This window comes from Rhamphochromis longiceps, linkage group LG10, assembly GCF_057381845.1.
Source record: "Rhamphochromis longiceps isolate RC_006_pf linkage group LG10, R_longiceps_female_GT1.1, whole genome shotgun sequence".
Classification (NCBI taxonomy): Eukaryota; Metazoa; Chordata; class Actinopteri; order Cichliformes; family Cichlidae; genus Rhamphochromis; species Rhamphochromis longiceps.
The window spans coordinates 25,232,591-25,256,491 of NC_140566.1; the positions used below are offsets into that span (position 1 = coordinate 25,232,591).

At 42.7% G+C, this 23,901-nt stretch overlaps 1 protein-coding gene across 5 annotated transcripts in view; it reads left to right on the top strand.

Moving 5' to 3' along the window:
* Positions 1 to 23,901, top strand: part of rapgef6 (Rap guanine nucleotide exchange factor (GEF) 6) — a 142,908-nt gene that overhangs the window by 113,834 nt on the left and 5,173 nt on the right. For 4 of the 5 annotated variants that reach the window (XM_085421096.1, XM_085421097.1, XM_085421094.1 and 1 more), the window contains 12 exons: positions 3,880 to 4,037; positions 9,568 to 9,808; positions 12,515 to 12,682; positions 13,041 to 13,256; positions 15,354 to 15,565; positions 16,040 to 16,163; positions 17,100 to 17,123; positions 18,370 to 18,590; positions 19,508 to 19,681; positions 20,003 to 20,149; positions 20,336 to 20,452; positions 22,013 to 22,277. In XM_085421096.1, coding sequence (XP_085277222.1) covers positions 3,880 to 4,037; positions 9,568 to 9,808; positions 12,515 to 12,682; positions 13,041 to 13,256; positions 15,354 to 15,565; positions 16,040 to 16,163; positions 17,100 to 17,123; positions 18,370 to 18,590; positions 19,508 to 19,681; positions 20,003 to 20,149; positions 20,336 to 20,452; positions 22,013 to 22,277 — 2,067 coding nt within the window. The remainder of the gene's footprint in view (positions 1 to 3,879; positions 4,038 to 9,567; positions 9,809 to 12,514; positions 12,683 to 13,040; positions 13,257 to 15,353; positions 15,566 to 16,039; positions 16,164 to 17,099; positions 17,124 to 18,369; positions 18,591 to 19,507; positions 19,682 to 20,002; positions 20,150 to 20,335; positions 20,453 to 22,012; positions 22,278 to 23,901) is intronic. The other variant, XM_085421095.1, reaches the window with a different exon arrangement.

Here is a 23,901-nt window from a genome sequence, read left to right on the forward strand (position 1 = left end):
TCATTTAAATCCGTACTGTGACTGTGTAGACAGGAACGCTGTTCTCTGTTAATTACAGAGCCGGCTCACTCAACTTTTCTGTCTCGCTGTCGCCGCTCTATCAGTTTCCATCTTCGCAGTGATGTCCACAAAGCCACAGAGTTCGCACGAAAAGTAAACGCGCTCCGTCTCATGACGCAACACACTATCACACGGCTATTGAACCGACTTTGTGCTATCAAAGCAAAAAAGGACTTTCATTGCTTCCTCTTTTTCTTTTTTTTTTTTCTCTGCAAGTTGGCACCATTCAAAGAGCCTTTGGTTCAAAGGAATAGATGGATGATTAAAGGGAGTGGAGATGAGAATGGAGATGAGACTGGTGATTTGGGTCAATCATGATTCATCAGTGCCTGTTGTGGGATGAAAATTTGAGGGGAGGCCATCATGTGAAGTTGTCTACATTTTGTGTGTCTGTTTGCGCGCGTATGTATGCCTATATAAGAAAGGTACGGGCTGTTCCGAGGACAGTGCACTTTATAAAGTGCAGTTAAAATTATGCACACACTCTTACAATTCACAGTTAAGTCAGAAAACCTTGTGTTTTAAGACTCAACGGTGCTCCAGCCAAACTGGGTTATTTACGAAGTGATCGTCACGGCGACTGCTTCTTCTGATCTTGGACGTCATTGTACTCCACTGCAGAGTAGATTTTTATATGACAAGGGGACGCAGGCAGTAAACACGTTGTCTCTCTGCCAAATGAAGATGTCCAGCCTTGTGCATTTGCCTTAATACACATCCCATATTATTCACCCCAGATGATTTACATTGCTTAGATTGAAAAGCAATACACTGAGGTTTTAGCCTCTAGCCTCTACTCAGTTTGTCTTTCAAGTCATCCCCCTTTCTTTTTGTTACAGTTACATTTGCTAACTTATGATATGACCACAATAACGAGTGTGTTTTTTAACGATTGTGTCTGCCATGACCTCCACTTTTTATTGCAGTTATGGCTTTACTGTAAATTGTCCAGGACATTATTATTCTCACAGATACTGATTTGCCTTTACAGCAGATTAAACAATAGGAAGAATCCTTTGGACTAGTTAGATAGTTAGCTTTTGTTGCCAGACTGTTAACAACTAGTAAACTGGAGCTTCATCTAATCTAATCTAAACCCATACTTCCTGATTTTTCGGATTGGATGGATATTTAGGTGTGCGGTTTGGTTGACTGACCGTTGATTTTTGGGAATGCACTTTCAGATTATGTGAAAAGTGGTGCTAGTGTGTCATTTGTTTAGTGTTTACATCATTTAAAGACTGAGGATGTGAGGAGGCCGGCAAAACAGCTTTACCACTGCTGAGCAGTTCACGACATGCTGGTAGCAGCGATGTTACAATACAATACAATACAACTTTATTTGTATAGCACATTTAAAACCAGCGCTACACCAAAGTGCTTTACAGTAATACATATTGTGCTCATACGTTAGCGTACATTGTGCTAATACATGTTGTGCTCATCTGAGTCTCCAAATTAGTTTTCTTCACCCTTCTTTCATGTCAAACTATGTGTAGTTTATGTTGCTGTTAAACTGCATTATATCAGATAGAGGGGTGATCCTATTATTTAGCCTGATCTCAAACTGGGTTGACGAGTGATATGAGCGATCCTCATGTGTGTCCTGCTGCTGCTTGCTAACGTCTCATGTTGTGGATAAATCTGTGCTGGTGTTATGAAAGTTGCTGTTGACATTTTTCTGCTTATTTATTTCAGCAAACCTGTCAGTGTCTAAACTTCAGCTGTTGTGCGTCCCGTCAGCCTACATGTTTGTTTGGGCCGTGTGTTTGTGCGAAGAAAGCAGCCTTGTCATACACAGGCATTGTCTCACTGCTACACTGACATTGCTGAATCACTTCAGCAGAAATCTGTTTTGTTTTGTTTGTTTGTTTGTTTGTTTGTTTTTTACTTTTTCACACTTTTCAATGTTGTCTCTCTCCCGTTTGCCTCCGCTGCTTCAGGGGCCTGTTTGGGTAAGACCTCTTGCGTAACTCCCCATCCTCCAGCCATTTTATTCAGTATCCATCTGTAGACCTGCGCACAGCAGGCAGCCGCATTTTCACCGGCACTGCTGACCTTCAGCAACATGACTAGAGGACTACATTTGTAGGTTTAATTCCTTAAATGCATGAATGCCAGCCTTCGCTTCATTTTCCTAATCAAACAAACTCTGCAGCTACATTTATGTTCAGGGCTTTAACATATTGAACTCAGTTACACCATGTTGTACAGCCAAATGTATTTTATTTAGGGTTATTACAAACAGAAACGGTAATGGCTACAAACTGTTTTGGTCCATTTAACAGTCAGAACAGCTGCCATCTAAATACAGCAGATGAGTATTTGTGCTATAAACTAATTAACTTCTTGAAAACTTTGTAATCACCATCTCCGGCCAAAAATAATTTCAATTTCTGTACATTGGTGCTTGTAATTGTGATCAACAGCAACCCATGCTTGTCATAACTAAACTAAAGTGCCACCAAAGTCTTAGTCTAGTCTTTTAAACCCAATCCTATCACTGCCTGTCTCAATGTCACTGTTGTCTGCCTCCTAAATCTTTTTGTCCTTTTCTTGCTTGTTCTTCGTCCACCTGTGCCGTCTTTCCATCTCCCCGTCTCGACTCTTTTGTTCCGTCGTGTCGGTGCAGTGCCTGTCAGCTGGGTGATCCAAAGATTACAGAGGCTTTGCTACAGCAGCGTGCAGCTGTGTTAGTGGAAGCCCTGCATTACTGCACCGTGTTCCCTACATGCTGTACAGACACTCACACCTAGAGGGAAGCTGCGATTAGTATGCAGGCAGACTGGGGTGAACTCTCGCTGTCAGACACTACAGTTTCTCAAAGTCAGAAAGATCCATTTGTCATCTGCAGGATGTTCAATCCCTGCTTTGTTTCTTATTTTTAGCATGCGGCATTTTAAAATTTGCTGCTTTCAATCGAAGCTTCCACAGCTACAAAGGTTTTCTTCAAAGCTTCAGATGACACATTTTTCATTTCAGGTAGGTTTTTGGAGGCTAAATCCGAACACCCGACCTCTGTTTTAGTGTCTGAAGACATCACATGCTTCCCAATCAAGAGAGGCCAGAATGAAGCTGTTAATATAAAGGTTAAAGCTCGCATATCCCAGAGTGTAGCTGAGGAGCAAAGTGTAAAGTCTCTCAGACTCAGTGCAGGGTTGCAATCTGTGCAACCCAACACACACAGGAGGGATTAAAGAAGCCAAATCCTAACACTTGTCTGCAAAAGCAGAGCGACCTACACACATGCAAAGTAACGGTAATTATATAATTGACTAAAAAATCCCCACGACTTTCAAATGTGCTCCTCCTAAATGTTCCTATCTGTGCCAGCTATCTGTCATTGTTCTCTCTGTGCGTGTGCATGTTTTACCATTTGCTGTGCGTCTCTCGCTCTCCGTGAATGCTCCTTATCAGTTCTCGCCATTCATAAAATCTCCTCGTGGACGAATGTCAGCGTTGTGACTGCTGCATATTAAAAGACACGTATAATGATATTGATGTTTTGTGTTTTCATTTTGCAAGAGTAAACATTTTGATTAAATCTGTTTTATTCCACCGTGTTATGAGTTGTGATTTTTTTTTTTTTTTAATATATCCTGAAGATGATGGGGAATGCACTAGTACCTATGCTTACAACTCATAACATTTTTTTATGCCTGCTGAGCATCATAAAACATCATATTTTAATTATAGTTTTGTCTTTAATGGAATAAGTCTAATTTTATGTTTCTCTCTTTTCCTCCCCTTTGCTTAATTTCCTCCTCCCTTCACTACCTTTTTCTCCCACTCTGCACCGCTCCTGAATTTTGTCTCCAGTGATGGCGGCTTAGTTCAGTCTCAAGATGACAGCATTGTGGGTACAAAGCAGTGCCGTCACAGCGTGGCCATCATGCCCATTCCTGGCAACCTATCATCAAGTAGCCCAGACCTGCTACAGCCAGCAAGCAGCGTCCTGGACTTCTCCATCCCTGCAGGTAAGAAAAACACGGTAAATGGCCATCACAGTTAACAGACAAGTTTGCTTGTTCATCTGAAAAAAAAAATCCTTAGCAAAATGTTTTTCCTGGGATTTTCTGGGTGTTTATGAAACCGTTTTCCCACCATTCACATTTAGCTGTAATAGTCTCCAGCTGTGAGCGGTTCCTCTAAATGCTTTATGCAACTCACTATGATACAGTAATGAAGACACCACATACTCAAATGAGTGCGTAATTTGGCACTGGGGCTAACTTTTTCTTTTACTTTCCAGCGTTGGATTATTACTGACAAGTCAGTTTCACTCACTTTTTGTTTTGATTTACAGTTTATATCAAAGTTCTGTTGTGTTGTAAAAGTTCTGCTTTTCTCAGCTTTCTCAATAAAAGCTTAAATGAAAGTAGCGATGGCGATAATGTGGAGAGAAACAAAAAAGAGCCATCTTTCACAACAAGCTTTCTGTATTGTCTCTGATTTAAAGCTGTGGGAGGGCGTGCCGTCCTACTAAATTTATTTGATGATGTGCGTATATCTCGAGGAAAAACATGTCTGGCCGTTCACTTAAAGTGAAACAGAAAAGTTAACGTCTTGCTACAAAACTTTAACTCATAAAAGAAAAATATCGTCATATATTTGCAGCCTGAGACGCCACTTAGAATTTCAGTTGTCTCGGCCGGAGTTCACGGCTGCTCGTATGAGGAGGCTTGACCTGTGACCCTGGCCTTTTTGAACAGTATAAGCCGCTTGTGGAGTTGAAGGACTTGCTGAGTACTGAGCAAACAGCCTGTCACCCTTGAACGCATTAAGCATCCATCTGCCGACTGTAGTGTTGTCGAGTGCACTTTGGGGGTGGGTTCATTTTAAGCCTTTCCTCTTATTTGTTCACCTTGAGAAACAGGCAAACTCCTCAAAACACTTTCTTGTGCTGACAAAGGAGTTTTAAAGCAAACGCACACATCCTGAGTTGCACAGAGATGTACATGCAGAAATGTGGCTGTTTGACAAGACCTGACCTTGGCTTGACTCAGACGAGTTCCTGAGCCCATAATTATTTAAACTAACATGCAGCATTCCCCATGGATTTGTGTGTTATTTATGTGTACATTCAGTGAAAGATCGAAGGGGAAAGCGGAAAGAGGCCGAGACAGAATATGGTCTTGATTTATTCCACTAGCCATTTGTCAGTGAGCCGCACACACTCGGACAGACGCACGTGCACACGCGCTGTAGTTTGCAGACCTATACATCACATGTGGTTGTGTTATACTAGAGTACAAACACACAACTGTGCCACATTAATCATCCGCCATTAGATCAAATTTCCTTCGGTCCTGCGGCCTCCCATTAGCTCTAATCGTAGAATGAAGAACAGCTTGCAGAAATAAAAACCTCCTTTTCCAGATGCTCTGCAGAGCTTGTAATACCCCCAACAATGCCCTGCCTATGCACTAATATTTCTTTCCCTAAGTCCATACTGGGCAGGAGGTCTAATGGAAAGTGCTGGCTGCCAATATTTAGGAAAATTTGTAATTTTTTTTCATGTGTTTTGTCTCATTAACTTTTAGATTGGTTTTCATTTTGATGGTTTTAGACTTTTCTTGGCTTATTTTATAGCACCATTTAAGTTGCACTTATAGAATTTCATTACTAGAAATGTTTCTTTGTAATAGCAAAGATATTTTAAATTCATTTTGTGCCACTTTGCCCTGTAAGTCACCGCCCAGTTTTATCTGAGAGGCTTAATAATCAACGCTTAGTTAGGGAACAAAAGCAGGCAATAATCATAATGGAGATGAACTACAGCCCTGCTTTTACCAGGTATTTGTGTGACTTTTGCCACACTTTATGTTGCCCATACATTCCTGCTTCAGCCATCACAGGCTGAATCGGTTAGAGAGGCAGAGCCGGAATTGCTTTAGAGGTAGAGTACGAGTGTTTTCTCTGGAGGCTGCTGCTTATGTCTTGTCTCATTTCGCAAAGTGGCATTGTGTCTGCGTGTCTGATGTACAACTCTGCGTGAAGCTAAACCCACAGATGCTCACTCGCTTCTGTGTCTTTTTGCCACTGTCGCTCTCTCTTTTTCTTTTTTTCCCTCCGCTTCTTCAGTCCTTTACTGTCTCTCTCTCCTCTCGCGCGTCTCTTGCTGTGATTTTAAACAGATGTTCTGGTGTCGACATGTTGAGTCATACTCTGCCTCTCTGGTTTCCCATAAGCAGATTCAGGATACACTAGAAACTCAGCTGGTCTTCCCTCCTTTTCGTTTTTCTTTTTTTCTTCTTCATCTGTCATAATGTTTCCAACTGCTGTGTCTCTTTGTGCTCCTCCCACACTCTCTTGTGCTTGTAATTACTTGTGTTTTCTCTTTTTCCTCTCTGCTTGCCAAGCTTTGGGACTCTACTGTAAGTATAAGGATATTTCATTGCCACTGTTGGATAGCCCACCACACAGACACACACACACACACACACACGCACACGCGTCTTTGTGTTCATGAATGGCGCTCTTCAGGCTCTGGACCCTGTTGCATGTTGCTGCTTCTTCTTCTTTTGGTTTGTTGTTGTGAAACCTTCCAAGTGTCTGAGGAAGGACACGTCAGTCTGTTTTTAAGCAGTTACCTTTGGGGTGAAGGACGCATGTTCGTAAGATTGATTTTTCTGTTTGTAAACACGGATACTGATATTCAGCCTTAATGAGAAATGCTGGCCCCAGTTGACAGAGCTCTTGGTTTAAATCCAAAACCAAATAGTCAAATTGTTGAACAGCAAAAAAGAAGAGGTGTATGATTGGGAGGATATTTGTCATGAAACAGTTGTGTTTGACCTTAGCTAGTCCGCTCTCCTCTCAGGAACCTGAGCAAGCTTGGCAAATTTTCTCCTGCTATCTTGTGATTTATGACTTCCGACTGTATGATGGAGGGACTTGGAAAAGCTTTGGCAAACAGTAGAAAGGAGGCTGAAGAGGAGGAGGAGGAGCAGACTTGCTGGAAGTGTGCAGCCTTTGTTAGTGCTGTGTTTGCAAAATCCCACGCCTTTCCTTCTTGTGTAGAAAGCCTCTTTGGCTTCTTGCTGTTTATGTAAATGAACAATACTTTATTAAAGATGGTAATTGATTGGATGTCCGGCCGGGTGGGCACTATTGTCCTCCTGTGTGGCAGTCCAGGTCATAGCTCATCAAGAGGATTAAACACGATTAGGCCCCCTGGATATGATAGCCAGCAATTTATCTGAAGGCTTTCCACACTCTAATCACAAATTACAGCTAATGAGACACAAAGCATTTAGCCTCCAGTCAGCCTTCTCTCAACACCCTGCTGCACATAAACAGAGAAGCTCTCTTCTGCTGCACTTTAAAACTCTCTAATGCGGTCTTTGCCAGCAGAGCGTCAGCGTACATAGCTCCATCTTCAGCATAAAAGTCAGCAATCATCTGAATGAGTATAAAAGTGTTTATGTATGTGTTTGCACTTAATGAACACACAGTCAGTAAAGAGGTCAAGAAGGGGTGCTAACATCAAAACATTAATATGTCGATACGGTTCAATGGAAAATAACAACAACAAAAGCTGGCTAAAAATCTGTGAAACAGTGCAGGGAAACATCTGGAACCCGTTTTCAAATTAGGCAATGATTCATGAATAGACTATAAATAAGCACTCGATGTCCACAAGTAACGCTCGGTGGCAGGTACAGTTCAGCCGAATCAGCAAGTAGAAATGACAGGAAATAGAAAAGAATTGGTTGCTTTTAGAAACAAAAGTGGTGACTAAAGACAAAACAAACAAAAAAGAAAAATGACTTATGCTTATCAAAATGCTGCGCATAAATTAAAGTTAAAAAGTGGAAACTGAATCCCTCAGCGTAAACCCACCGTGACTGCGACCACAGCATTGCATCAGATGCATACAGAGAACCGACTTTTTATGTTGAATTTGGAGCTCTGAATCCAAAGTACGCACACTGACTTGTGTACAGATAACAGCTTTCGCCATTCACACGCACTCGCAGCCACAGACCGATCAGATATCCATGCAAATAAGGGCAGGCTTTGTGTTTTGCCCTGTACCTGCTTGATAAACAAAAAGAAGCCGGTGTGTGTCTGTGTATGTGTGCATGAGAAAGTCATAAAGTCATCGCTCATGATCCCGTCTGTTTCCAGCAAGGTAAAACGAAAAGATTGCGTGAACCCGCACACGCTGAGGTTCATGTTGCAGCTGTGTGATAGCTTCATCTGGTTGTCGGACTCTCTTCCCAGTTGTCACTGTGCAGCGTTCATAATTCATTCTTTTAAAGCTCTTTACCCGCCTGTGGCTAATGGGCCGTACCCTCTTCCTTACTCAAACACAGGGATCTTTAATGCAGGATTTCACTCAGGGGGAACATTTCCATTATTTAACACACACAGCACGCCATGTAAGTCCCATGCAGCTGCGTGCAGCCTCGGGAATCTGTTGCAATCACCAACATTCAAAGCCTTTATAATGGACTATTTAACAACAAATAACAGGCACGGAAGTGGCTTCATCTTTTACTTCACGTAAGATGTTTCTATAAACCATTTAGGTTTAAATAATAAATTACTGGATTTTCAGTCTTATGCTTTTACAACAACAGTGATCTAATATTACAGAGGTCTGTCATGCTGTGGGAAATAGAGTGCTAAGGTGAAGACACTTAACCCAGAAAATATGACAATATGATGCTAAGAACAAACTTACTAGCAGGGCACATCACAGAGATAAATTCAGAGATGATTCAAGATGAATATGTGCATATCCAAGGTCAATGCAGGGCTGCCTGAGCCCAATATATCTGCCAAGAAGTGAAAGTCTTCTGCTTGCATTTCTGCTACCCTTGCATGCATGTTTTTCCACATGCTTTGTCCTCTTCTTTTTATTCCCGTCTGTTGTTCACTTTTTAAGTGTTATTTGAGGCTGTGTTTCAAATAGACTGTAGTCTACATGTTTTAAAGACAGCATGTGACTCTTATGTTATTTGTTTTTGATGAACAGAGTCAGAATAAATGTGTTATGTGCTAAAGTATCTGCCTTCGTGCGCTGTCAGAGAGCCCTGTGACATACTGTAACATTAAAAGCACAGTCACATCAACCCTTATCCCTTTTAGATTTCACCACAATGGGTTTTTCATCCGGTCTTCCTCCCCTCACCACCAACAGGCTGCAGCAGATGGTTGTCCCTGTCTGTTTTGTTCTGCTGGAGGCTTCTTCCTGTTAAAAGGGAGTTTTTCCTTCCCACTGTTGTCAAGTGCTTGTTCATAGAAGAACATTGTATTGTAATGTTCATGCTCCTTGAGGCGAATGTTGTTGTGATTTGGGGCGATACATACAATTGAATTCAGATTTTACACTCAAGGTGTTTAGGCAGAAGAGTTGGTCTCTTCTGGAAGTTTCTTGCAGAGTCTTTCCAACTTAAACTTGTTAATAATCAAAGTAATTTCCTGTCTTTACTGGCCAAGCCGACTTTTTCCAAAACATCACACAATTCGTCTGTTTCCTTTCTCTTCCACTCTTAGACATCCCAGACCAGGTAATTCGAGTGTTCAAGGCCGACCAGCAGAGCTGCTACATAATCATCAGTAAGGACACTACTGCCAAGGATGTCGTCGCGCACACTGTCAATGAGTTTGGACTCGTCGCGGCACCCGAGACCTACTCCCTGTGCGAGGTATCAATTAGCCCAGAGGGAGTCATAAAACAGCGCCGTCTGCCTGATCAGCTCTCTAAACTGGCTGATCGAATTCAGCTTAATGGAAGGTAAGAATCACAACTGTTACACTGGTGTTGATTGTTGTGGAAAAATCTAATACTCGGTCTGCATTTGTGTTTTATGACCCGTTTGATCCATCCCATCTTACATAATGGTTATCAGTGGTATTTTCTTATACGCAACTTCAGCAGCTGAGTGCTTTTCTCTCTCTGCAACATGAAGTACACAAACACAACCCAGAATAAAGCCGGAAACAACACTTGCAGGTCCAGGAAGTTTGTTGTTGTCAAAAACAAAAAGGATATCCACTTAAATCTTGAATTATCCAGCCTGTAGTTATTGGACTCAAAACCCAGAATACTGAAACTGAGGGATTTTCCTCCCTTTTCTTTTTTTTCTTATTATTTCTGGTTTCCAGTTTGTGAATGTTCACACATTTCTCACTGTTTTTTACAGCTGCACCAATTATTATCCTCTCAAATAATTTCTAGGCTTGCTAAGTACAGCGATTTAATCCATCGAGTGTCACATGTTTTCCAAATCAGCACTGAGAAAAGCTTGAATGTACTACTAAAGCAGTACTTCTCAGTCCTGCTCTTGGAGATACGGGGTAGTATTTTTGTGATGTAGTTAATTCACTTAACACGACCTGGCGTGGATGACTTGAACAACAGTTTCAACAGTAGTGATATGCAACACACCCAAAGAGTCGAGGCTTTTCCTTTTTCTGGAGAAAATGGCAACTTTTCCACTTATTTGAAGAAGCTTCAACATCATTTTGTTGATGCTGCGTCTTCTTTCTTTTACCGAGTATATTTTTGTGTCTGTGTAGGTTTTTTTCCCCCCCAATTTGTTGTTGTTTTGTATCACAGTTCTGTGCTAGTCATTTTCCCTTTTAAGATGAAATTAAGACGTGAAGGATTATTGGACTGCAGCCGTTACGTCTACCCTGAAGTGACTTTCTCCACAGTTTTCTCCCTCTTCTCTACTCATCTCCTGTGGTCCCTCATTGGTCTCCTCCCAGCTAGCCTAGCATGAATTTTTCATCCTCTGTCAGGGGCGGAGGCCTCTGCAGACAGCATGCCGCGGCTGGAATTATTCATACGCACACTCGCACGCACATACAGACACATAGCAAGATATAGGCATGTAGCTGTGCAGGTATAGACCTTTTTTATGCTGGTTAAACAGCTGAAATTGAATATATGTGTGCGTGTATATAATCTCTTATGCTTTCCTGTTTCTTGAGGAAATCTTTTCCCTGTACTTGCTATTCTTGTAATGCTTGGCTGTATTTTTTTCAACCTGTATACATATGTAAGAGGGCAATCGGCAGTCCACATTGCAGTACTTTCTATCTGGAGCAGTATCTCCACCCGGGTCCTCTGTCACCATATCTCACCTCCTCCGTCTCTTCCTCTCTGCAGCTGCTGATTGACAGCAGGTCCAAGGGAAGGGGGGGGGTCCAGGCTAAGCCAACACAAAGCCTTAATCATGCTGCCAAAATATACATATAGATGCGTCGAGGGGATCTTGAGCGCTTAAGCACAGATCGCACACCCAAACACTGCCCGTAGCTGTTTACGATGGCTTGGTTCCAGTGACGTTCCCTCTCCCAGTTCTATTAAGCAGCACTTTGTCCATCATTAATTTAGACTCCTCTCCTCTCTTCCCCTTAAGTACCCTGCTCATCTCCTTCCCCTCACTCCTTTCCTCCCATCTTCTTGTCCCTTTCTCTCCTCTGACATCATTTAGTCCCGCGTCCTCTCCTTCGCTCCTCTTGTCCCTTCTCGTCTCCTTTCATCTGGACTTCCTTTTACTCCTCTCCCTTCGTGTTCCTCTTCCTCTCTCTTCTTTCATCTGCGCTCGTTCCGACTCCTCTCTCGCTTGATGTCGTCTTTGCTCCTCTAATGCCTCCTTCTGTTTCAGAGGCATTACACAAGTGCTTTATCTTATCACCTCCTCTGCGTTTTCAGCGTGTGCAGATTCTCATAAATGATTAGATTCCTAAAATGTCTTGAATCTAAATATGTTGAGGGAGTTTTTCTCTGTCTTCTAAATGTGAAACAGGTCTCATGTTTTATCCTAAATATAAATTCAGCTTGATCTCACAGCCTGTCTGAGCTTGTCTGACAGAGTAATTGAGCGTGGTTTAGAGGTACATCCATGCCAACACTTTACCCCTGAGGGTTGCCCTCTCTTGGCCTATAATGCTCTGATTTGTGGTTCAGCATTCCTAGATGACCACATTACAGCTCCATTAGCGTGAAAGAGTCTCCCAGAAAACATTTAGAGACTAATCTTAAGGAGAAATGGCTCCTGTTTGCTCTCAGAGAGAAAATTTGCCCATTTAAAAATGAAATAAGACTGAAAGGAACATTTAATTTATCAGGTCCAGAAAGTTTTATCAGCCTGGAAAAATGGATCTTGTCCACCCACTTGTCTGCCTATATTAAAGCTGAGGGAACTGCAGTCTAGTGCATACTATGCCAAGTAAGCTGTCACCAATAAAGTGTTTTGCATCATGCATTTCTAGCACTAAATATAATTACCGTCAGTTAATTTCTCTCCAGGTTTTTAGATTCAGAGGCTGAAACTTAACTCCTCTTTTCTTTTTTGTTTCTCACGTGTAACGCAGCTTTTGAAATCTGGTGAATTCGTTACGGAAGTCTGGGAACATTAAGAAATATTTTAATAAAATAACAAAGTTATTCTTAGACTTATCCATCTTCCACCTGCTCCCTCTTCTTTAGGTATTACCTGAAGAACAACATGGAGACGGAGACGTTGTGTTCAGACGAGGACGCCCAGGATCTCCTCAGAGAAAGTCAAATCTCACTTCTGCAGCTGAGCACCATGGAGGTTGCAGCCCAGCTCTCCATGAGAGACTTTGAGCTCTTCAGGAACATCGAGTCCACAGAGTATGTAGATTTTAATTTAGCAGCAGTTCAAAAAAAACAACTGCTGGATGGAATATTGCCTCATTAGAAATGGTCTTAGTGGAGGGGTGGCTGTCAAGAAGCCATTCGTCTAGAAACGTGGTGGAAGCTCTCTCGTGGCCTGAGGCTTTCAGCCATTGGTGTGGAAATCTTGTTAAAATTGATGGAATTATGAACCCAGAAAGTGCCGGATAGGTGGTTGAAGCATATTACTAGAGGATATCCATATTTTTTATGATTGAATATTAGTTACAGTAACAGTTTTATGACATACCATTTGTTGAGATGATAATATCCTGCCTTTTAACCCAGTTTTGAACCCTTCTGTCACGTGTTTCAGGTACGTGGATGACTTGTTTAAACTAGACTCCTCTGTGGGAAGTGGCAATCTGAAACAATTTGAGGAGGTGATAAACCAGGAGACCTTCTGGGTGGCCACAGAGATCTTGAAGGAGCCCAACACTCTGAAAAGGATGAAAACCATCAAACACTTCATCAAGATCGCCCTTCACTGCAGAGAGTGCAAGAACTTCAACTCCATGTTCGCTATTATCAGGTTGGCTCAGTGTAGCACCTCCCCTCGACTGTTTGTGTCCTTCATTCTGCATTTACTCCATCTCTGCTGACAGATGAGCTTTGATGGTGGGTCTCCATTCACCACATCGTCAGGAGAACCAGTCCAACCCCCTCCCCTCTTCCCCTTCTGTTCCTTCCTGTAATCAGCCCTGATTCTCCCAGAGCGCACAGAAACTGCACAGCATTTAAAACAAGTCTCACAGCAGTAGTTATGCTTATTGTCTGCTACAATGATTGAGTCCCTGTGGCCTTTGTGGTTTGGCTGTAGCTGAGCTTTTATGGAGTATTAAACATAGCGTCAGTGTATTTTAGTTTAAGGACGCACGTAAATTAAAATCCGGCAGTATTTTCATGTTTAAGCATCTTAGCTTCTGCACAGAAGCTTGTTTGTGTGGGATTTATCCTTAATGTTTTTAACTAAGATCTAATAAGAACTTTCAGGTTAAAACACAAGCCTAAGGTCCATGAAAATAATGACATTTATTCAAAGAAAATGCAGTCCCACATAATGTGTTTACCCTCTTAAAGATGCACAGGACTGTCTGTTTCCCCATGATCAGAAAATCACAGTGGCCACCCCAGAGCATTTACTATTGTAGATTTAATTTCCTCCCAGCCCCAGAGGATCTGGTGTCATATGGCTGAAAAATGTGCCCGTTTAACATTCTGCAGCGTTTGTTTCCTGGAATATTTTGGATTTCTCCCTATTTTTTTCCGAATTTCTGAGTTTCATTTTCATGCAGATGACACCATTTGATGCTTAAGCATTTTCAACTCTAAGACCAATTCATTGTTTCAAGATTTCCCAAAATGCTCCTGCTCATTTTAATCTGGTTTTACTCGTCCCCTGTTCAATCCCAAGAGAAGACAAGTCATTTTGGGGAGTTACATCAAGCATTTATTTTTAAAAATCTGCCAAATCACACATGCAGAGATACATGATGTGGCAACTCCTTGCAATTAAGGGAGCAGCGGAAAATAGCTTCCTTTACTAAGATAAGAAAGGAGGCAAAAAAAGTGGGCATCACGGTGTCTTCACTGTCACACTGTGTCCGAACCAGCAGGTGAAATAACACCTGACCACTCCAAATTCTCACTCCATGTTGGTTTTATAGTCCAAGTCCTTTTTTAGCTTTGAAACTTTCAAACAAGCACACTGCAGTGTGAAACAGTAAACAACGTGATAAATAATAAGAGGAACTGCCTGCATTGTTAATGTGGCATAAATTTAAATATAAGTGCAGGAAGAAGTTGCACTGAGCTCAGTACTGATGTAGATGCCGCATAAATTTGATGACTTGAACTAAATACGTTTTTTTGCTCTGTGTTCCTGTGCTAAGAATAAATGTTAGCACCCTTCTTATACAGCAGTACGCTGCCTGCTCAGTGTGACGAGCAGCACCCGTGTCCACTCCCTGATCTGGACTCGTGTTAAAAGAGCTCAGCCGTATGGAGACGCTCTGTTTGCCGCTGTAAAAGGCGCTTTAAAGCCCAAGTGCCTGACCTTCTCGCCCCTTTACATTCCTGCTCACAGCAGGGCGTCTGCACACATACGGATGCACAACCTGCCTGCTGACAGGGGCGCGGTGGTGGCGGCTGCTGCCCTGTGCAAATAGCAAAAAAGGGGAAGGTGTTAGACATGCAGGATTGTGAAATATGGATAAAGCCAAGCCATCTGTCCAGTAGTGTAGTGTTTGAGTCACATGATCTAGTATGACAAAGAAAACTGTGCCCGCTGCATGAACAAATCAATGTAAGAGGAGAGAAGAAAAGAAATGCTGTGTCATTCATTGTTATTAGCTGTCTGTTCAGAGCTGACATCACCTCATGGGGTTTTCAGCTGTGGGAAAAGATGACCCCACTCACTGAAGTTAGTTAGCTCAAAGAGTAGGAACTGTACAGCATGAAACATTCACATTAAACCTAACCTCCTTTCCTTTTCTTCTCTACCCTTGTTTCATCTATTCCTCGTTTTTACCTCTCCCCCACCCTCTTCTGTCTGCCGTAACCTATTTATCTCTGCCTCGATCCCTCTCTTCCCCCCGCCCTCTTTGCACCTCTTTCCTCTCTCGCGCAGCGGACTGAACCTGGCACCGGTGGCTCGACTGCGGAGTTCCTGGGAAAAATTGCCCAGTAAGTACGAGAAGCTCTTTGGGGACCTGCAAGATCTCTTCGACCCATCCAGGAACATGGCCAAGTACCGAAACGTGCTGAGCAGCCAGAGCATGCAGCCGCCCATCATCCCGCTGTTCCCAGTGGTCAAGAAGGACCTCACCTTCTTACATGAAGGTAGAAGACTTTGTGTGCCTTCTCAGATGATCTACTTGCATCCTCCCTCTTGTGTTTCTTAAATACGCTACAAGACTGTTTCCGTTTCTTGAAGTTTAATTTAATCTCCCAGCTTCCTCTGTGTTGTGTCAAAGGTCATGTCACACTCACTGACGAGGTTTACTTCTGCTATAGGCTTCCTCTTCTTTCGTTTTTTTTTTCACCTAAAAGCTGGCCCGACTTCTACTCAAAGGCTCCTTCTTAAAAGTGTTTGTGTAAAATGAAAAGTTGCCCTCATTGTGTCCTCAAATTAAGCAGTGTGGCTAATGATAGCAAAAAATATATATAGAGGGAATTTCAGGTTTTACTTTTAAAATGTGATATGGAAAAAGTGTTGCATATCAGTTTCTACAAATGTCCATAATGTCAATCATTTCCTTCCACCACACTGCTGACGGGCGACTTCTCACTTTCTACTTCTGTTTGTCGTCTCAGGCAATGACTCAAGTGTTGATGGCCTTGTGAACTTTGAGAAGCTGAGGATGATCGCGAAGGAGATCAGACATGTGGTGCGGATGACCTCAGCCAACATGGACCCTGCCCTCATGTTTAGGCAAAGGTCGGTTGGTTTGACACTGCAGCATGATTAACCATTTAAACCGGTTTTAGGAGCAAAATGACAAGTGATGAAATGACAAGGCTGTTTGTGCAGATTTATATGTATTTGCATATGGCATTATACATTATATTGTAGAATTTCTTACTTAGACAACGTCCTCATCGGGGGAGCATATGATTGAATTTTGTATTTGCAAAAAAGCATCCTAGTGCACAATAACAAGCTAAACTGCTTGTTATTGTGAATCCACAACTTCCCTCATATTTCTTCAAAACTGAAGCAGAAGCGTGTAAAAAGACTTTCCCACCGAAGGCTACAATGTTGGCAAAAAGGGAACCGCACCACCATACTTCCACCAGCCAACCTTGATCCTTCACCCAACAGGATCAGGCTCGCACTGAAGGTCTGGTTCAATCAATTCCCGTTCACTTCCTGTTCAGTTCATGGCTCTCTGTGTTTGCATTGCATTCCTCTGCTGGAATGTAAGCACACAATGAATGGACTGAATGGAAATGAAGGTAGAATTGATGCCAGCCGCATTGTGTAGTTATTATCACTTGGTTTGTGTGTGTGTGTGTGTGTGTTTAATCACAGTCTGTCACTGCTACGGTGCATGACTGCCCCCTGCAGACACTCCCTTCATACTGCAAACCCAAAATATAGAGCAAACTTCAGTTCTATACACAAGTCACATATTTAAAAAAAACAAAACACAACACAATGTGCCAAATGCATCATATACGAAGTCATAACACACACTCTTCAGGTTGACATGGGGAGATGTCCACTGTTTGGTGTCCTCCCATCTCCGGTCATTTCCTGTTTGTTTGTTTGTGTTTTGCGGCATGACCTCTACATAGTCTTGTCTCCTCCTCTCCCCTGACCCCTGAACTTGTCTTTGAGTCACGCTTCAATCTTCACGCCTCTTGCTTGCAGGAAGAAGAGGTGGAAGAGTTTAGGGTAAGTTTGTCCTGCGTACCAGATTCATCCTGTTTCGGTCTGGCCCGGCAAAAGTTTGAATCCTCCCTGCATCCCTGTCATCATAAACTCTGCATGTCTCGCCATGCTTTATATGAGCGTTCATGTGTCTGCCTGTGCTTGTTCATGATTAACCCTTCTGTTTGCATCACACGAACCACACTAAAGTCCCTTATTGACCCATTAATTGTCTACCCTACTGACGAGAGTGTATGTTGAGTCATATAGTAGCTTGAAATGGTGCAGAGCGTTTCTTAACACATTCGCAGCTACCAGTGAAAATTGGCTAAATGATGAATTGCTGCTATTCAACTGCAGATTCAAGTTTAAGTGGAATATAAGTAGATAGTTATAATGCAAAGCTTCTTGCCTGGAAACAGCAGGAGAGTAATTAGACCTCATTGTTCCATTAAGTTCCTGTCCTGCAGTATTCATTTATATCTGATTGTCTTCATCAGCAGGTGAAGTTTGTTCAGTAACATTTCCATAACAATGCACAACGGCTGAAATGAACTGGAAAAAACTGCTACGCTTCCATAGCAACTACAAACTCCGTCTGCTGATGTTGCTCTTGTAGTACGATTGGAAACGCAACAAAATAGCACTTAAGGGTGGATCAGTTTATCACCTACCTCAGCTCACAATCCTGTAGAACGAACTCCACCTCGCTGCAAAAAAAAAGGCAACGTTAAACGCACCAATGTGTATTTTAGTGATACTATTTGACTCAGGTTTGGCGTTTGTTCATATCTGCATCATGGCATAATATTCCCAGTATCGAATATTGTGCGTTGTTTGTTTCTTAACCCTTTTTGCCTCCATCTGACAAAATGTTCTGCTGTTCTGTACTGTGATAGCATGGCACACCAGGGAGTGCTGCCTCCCTCCCAGTTGCATGGTCCTTTTTTTAAAATGCTATGCTCCAAAACGGAGGCAGATGTACAGATTTTGTAGTAAAAGCTGTATTTGATAAGACGGAAGACCTTCGTGTTTTATTGGTGATTAAATTGACTGTGTTGCATTTTTTTCCTCCATGCCCTTTTTCTTCTCTTACACATTTATCTTCCTTTCCTTCTTTCTGTTCTTTGCGGCTCCGTCCTCCTCCACCTTTTCTGTTACTTCTGTTCAATTTAACACACTTCTTCCATCTCTTCTTCCTCTCACTGTCTTTATTATTACTCTACCTTTTCTTCCTTCCTCTTCCTGCCTCTCTGCTATCATCTTTTAGGTCTTTGAGTCAGGGCAGCACCAATTCCAATATGCTAGACGTGCAAGGCGGAGCGCACAAGAAGAGAGTACGCCGAAGCTCGCTCCTCAATGCTAAGAAGCTGTACGAAGACGCTCAGATGGCCAGAAAGGTGAAGCAGTACCTCTCTAACCTCACAGTGGAGACGGATGAGGAGAAACACCAGATCATGTCCCTGCAGTGCGAGCCGTCTTACAACACTTGTAAGTAAATCAGAAACTAAGAGGGATTCGCTATTTGGGTTTTTTGATTTAATTAGAAAAAGTATTTAGCGTGCTATTATCCCAGCAAGCATGCCCATGCAGATTCACAGGGGCTGCGTGGGCAGGGCAAACGTACACTTTTCCCATGGAGGCCCAAGTGAGTGTACCCACGCGGGGCCCACAGCAGTTTTGTGCTTTGGGGTCCCAAAAGGGAACTCTGTGGGCAACCAATAGCTCTTACCCACAGGAAACTCTCGCTGGCCCCGCCTGTGGGTCAACCTCGCATCCCTGCACTAGATAACTGTGGCTTTGCTCTGTACACACACCCCCACAGTTTACCCACAGCTATCCACTGTGGACCCACATAGCTGGCTCAACAAGGAAAAGCCATACAGGGAGATGTGACTAGTGTGGAGAAGATTAATACATGTTTTATGAGGCTCGGTGAAGTTTAAGACAGACTTGTTCGATGGGATTTGAGTTTATTCAAGCGAATGGCACTTTCAGCCTTTTATGGCCTTTTCAGCTCATTGGTCAAGCCGGCGACCTACACGCTGAAAGGCAGCAGGTTTCGCCCTGGACAGTTTCCTGTATCTCCCTGCCTCTCGCTTTCTCCCTACTTTACTGTTTACTCTCCACCACTGTCCTGTTCAATAATATAAAAAATAAATAAATAAAAATAGATGTCCTGCACTGCCATCTAGTGGATTTTGGTAATGTTGTCAAAAATAGCAGGATTATTGGTTAGTATCATCGATTTTGGTACTTTTCTTGGTATAGGTAACTAAAGGTTCAAATAAAAAGCCCACATCAGATGTCGATCTAAACATCATTATTGCTTTATTACACTGGCTTCATGTTGGATGCAGTTTTGCCTGTTTATGACATTATTTTTTGTCACTTTCTTGTGATTTTAGTGTCTAAGAATTTGAATGAGAGGCGATCCACTAAGTCAGATATGTCTCCAGTCTCGCTGCGGTCAACTCTGCCCTCCGGAAAAACACAAAACAGGGTGTCACAAGTCCTACAGGTCCAGGTCCCACTGAACCCTCTACGAAAGAAGAGCACTGCCAAGGACATAGCCTCACTTAGTGAGTACATGCCTGTTTTATTTCTCATTAGGCCATGTAATGTAACTTTTTATCATCATGTAGGAACTTTACTTTTCAATAGACTTTTGTGTTTCAAAGATTAATAAGTGACTAGTTTTATGGTTATTGTAAAGTTGCAGTCGTGCACAAAATTCAAAATGATTTCAAACTTGTTTCTGAGAAAACAGTCGGGTTGTCGTCTTATTTATTTAAAGCAAAGACAGAAAGAAATGTCACATTTCTGTGTTCTGTATTATATGAAGTGTAACCAAATCCCTGGTTTGGCGACTTTCGTGACCTTTTATTTTCTCTCTTCTTCAGATTCCAACTCACCTCAGGTGGTTAAGAAACCACCAGTGAACTCGTCAGAGGAGTGGAGCACAAAGAGAACATGTGACGACACAGTTTCCACCATCTCCTCTCTTCACTCGAGCCCCACGGTGTCACCTCAGGGCTCCCCGCGCAAAGGTTTACAACCAAAGCCGTTTCTTGCTTCCTTTTTTTTTTACCCTGTTTGCTTTTTATCCACTTCAGATAATCTTACTGATTTAAGATATTAGTGTGGTTTGATTAGACTTAACATGCATGAATAATAAATTTTTAATTTGTGTTTTCTGGGTTTCATCTCTTCTATCGTTGCCTTTTTTTAAATAGTGGGAGGTGTGGCAAAGTCCCAGAACTCCAGCCAGATGAACTTGTCGGGATCTTCATCGTCGCTGACCAGCGAAGCTAGCTCAAAGGCCACCGTCAGTCTGCGCAGCTACGGCATAGGTGGGACTCTCCTCCAAAAGAGGATCCTATTGATGACCAAGCAGAGTAGCCAAGAGAGTTGGAGGGAGAGAGAAAAAGAGGAGAAGATGCTGGAAGAGACAGAGGCAGTTCAGAGAGGCTTGTTCCACTCATCAGAGCAAAGGAAAGGGAGATCCAGGCAGCAGAGCAGCCAGGGTGCACAGGCAGATGCAGGGCTAACGTCACTGAGGGTAAGAGGAGGGAGTCCAGCCCCAAAAAGGAAAAGGACTGATGGAGATCATCCTGTGGTCCAAAGTGACTCTCCATACAGTTTTCCAACTCCATTTTCCCAGTCTCCTTTAATGAGACACACACCCCCAGAGTCCCCCATAAGGAGGAGGCTAATGTCACCATTCAGGATACTGAGGAAAAGGAGTCAGTCCAGGGAGAGGCCAGCAGCAGTCAGCCCACACCTGAACAGTAGGGAGGAAACAGCAGAGCGTATGTCCTCCTCACCTCAGGATGAGACACGAGGGCAGACAGAGCAGAGAGCCAGGAGATCAGTCAGCCCTAACCCCTTCCTCTGGCTGTGCAGGGACAGAGACTCCAGGAGAAAGACCCTCTAACAGACATCACGTTGAGACAGTTATAGCAAAAACAGTAAAGAGAAGGGACACAGTGGTATTTGAGAGAGACTTTTGTTGTTGTTGATGATTTGCATTTATTAAGAGTCCATCATATTAAAAAAAAGCATTTTCTTTTTAAAGTACAAGTGTTGCTTGAGAGCTTCAGATCCACCGTGAGTCACAGAGATGTGACGCCTGAGAGTTTTCGCTGTGAATACTTGAAGAAGACGATGCGACACAGATAGGAAAGAGTACATCTGAGGCTGTAACAGCAGATGGAAAAAGCATTTCAGTGTGTTCTCGCAACTCTCCCGACATTTTTTATTCATGGGTTAAAGCTATGAATTATTGTGTTAAAGCTGTTTGGATGTCACCGAGCAGCCGACAGTCATGTTTGTCGCTGTGAAACATTCTTCGTTCCCGAATTTGAATTTTAAAATGATTAAATTTATTCTTCGTTTTTGGTTGACAAGTTGTAGGCTCTGTTTTTGGTATATGGATTTCTTCTGTGGCGTGCAGCATTTTAATTGTAATGTTCATTTAGTTTCCCGACAGTCAGTTTATTTGTTTTTTGTGATATAAAGTTTAAACTATGAACCCACCCCCTCCCACAAGTGTGTGTTTCACAGTCATTTCTACACAATTCATAGTCTCAGTCTACAAATAACACAAACAACAGCCTCACGCTTTCTGATAGTGTTTGTGATTTCGGCGTCACCGAAATTTAAAGTCGTCTCTTCACAGTCGTCTCTTTGTCTTCCTCAGGATGCAGTCACTCACTAAAGAGAGCATCATTTGTGTACAGTGCACATTAACACTGCCGTACTTTGGCTGCAGTAATCGTCATTGCAACCCAGTAAAATGATCTGCATTTGTACCACTGCACTCAGCTTTTGTTTAAAAGTCTCTGTTCAGTTTTAATAAAAATTTAGCTTAACCTCCAAAATGTAAATATCTGAAACGCTCCTCTGTCCAGGTTATGCCCTCCTACCGCCCGGTAAAGCTGACAACCTGTCGGACTCGAGTCACAGCGAGATCTCCTCCCGCTCCAGTATCTGTTCGGTCGACTCTGTGCCTGCTCCTGGGCCTGATGACCGATGTAATAGCAGCAACAGGACCTGTATGACTACTACTGCCACTATTGCTACTACAACGTCTCCTGCAATAGCTACCGCGGTTCCTGAGAGTGCAGCAGGAATGCATTCCCACGTAAATGCTGATTACAGCCAGCCCAGCACAAGGTAATTTGGCTTCAGTTTAGTTTGTCTAATCTGTCTGATTAATTCTTTAGATTACATTTAAGAAGTGCTTTTATTTTGATAGGATAGACTGACAAGATAGTTTTGTTGTTTTGCACTTTGCATAATACAAGGACTGATTATGATTCCTATCGTATACTGACTGGATGTTTGATAAGGCCTAAGTAACACAGGCCTAGAGACCCGTGAGCAACCCCCCTGGCAATCTCTGGTTGCTAGGGAAACATGTATATTCTCCAAGTAGTTGCTGGAGGCTGCTGGTAATGGATAGGTCAAATTGGTTGCAAGGAGCTATACGGTGCACCAAAAAACTTCCTTGTCACTGCTTTGGTGGCTAGCAGGTTGCTAGACAAGATGGCAACTTGTCTGCAAACACCCGCCAACTACTTGCTGAGCAGTAGTGAAACTTGCGTGAGGTGATTCCCAAACCACAACTCAACGCAAGTAGTTTGCAGGTATTTATAACCACTCACCAAACAGTGTTGAAAACATATTTTTCCTATCAAACTGTGTGTTGCCTGGAATTACAGACGGGTCTCGACGCCTGTGTGACTTGCACGTTGTTCACATTTTGAAGCCTTGGAGTTAGCATTATGGCTATTGCTGTCTCGGTTGTAGTATCTGGGCACAAGACCTAATTCTGGCCAGCTTCATTAGCTGGATGCATCTGTAGATTGTTTGGGTGTTTTGCATAGACACAAAGTAACTCACCAAAGCTGTTAGTACAAATAACCACTCAGCACGCCATCTCATTTGCCAGATAATTACCTTAAAAAGCATCAACACCGCGAACATGGTTAAGAGGTCCAGTTCAGTGACTCCAATTAGCTGATGTGAAGCTGAGGAGTCTTGCACACACCACCTGGTACTCAAACAGCCAATGTGCAATAGATAAAACTTATGGCCTTAATAACATTTAAATGGGTTAAATATAATTTAAAAAGCATGCGCTCGACATTAGTGAGAACAGTAGCTATAGAGATGAGGCTGTGAGTATGTTTATTCCTGTTCAGTGCTGAGAACTTGTACTCTTTACCCCTTGAAAGCCTACAAGGAGCAACACCTGAAGCTCTTAAGTTCTGAACTGAGAGGTTTCTGTCACATTTCAGGACTTATTAAATGAACAAAATGACCGGGCTTGAATCAGACGTTAGTGAGAGTGGTCTCTGCCTCTTCAGCTACTCTTGGAAAACCCAGAAATGGTTGTCAAACCATATTGATTGAGCTATGCAGAGGCGTCAAAACTCACCATTGAAGGTACAGGGGCGGTCGCTAAATGTCATCTTTATGAGGAAAGAGTTAACATGGGAGTCTACGCCCAAGCTGACTCGCTTTTGGAGCCAGCTTTTTGAACAGGAACATTTTGCACCAGGCGACCAAAATGCAAGCAAATATTTTTATAAGGCACGTGTCAGAAACCTCGCCGTTCGACACACACGCACAGACACACGCTGTCTGCTGCCACCTTTTCAGCAAGCTGGATTCCAATAACGTCCTTCCTTCATTAAACAGGAAGCTCTAAAACACAGCGGGTTTTTATTAGCATCCCACATTTACTGACCTCCTCTCTCCTCCTCTTCTCTATTAACAGCGTATCGGTTTCTAC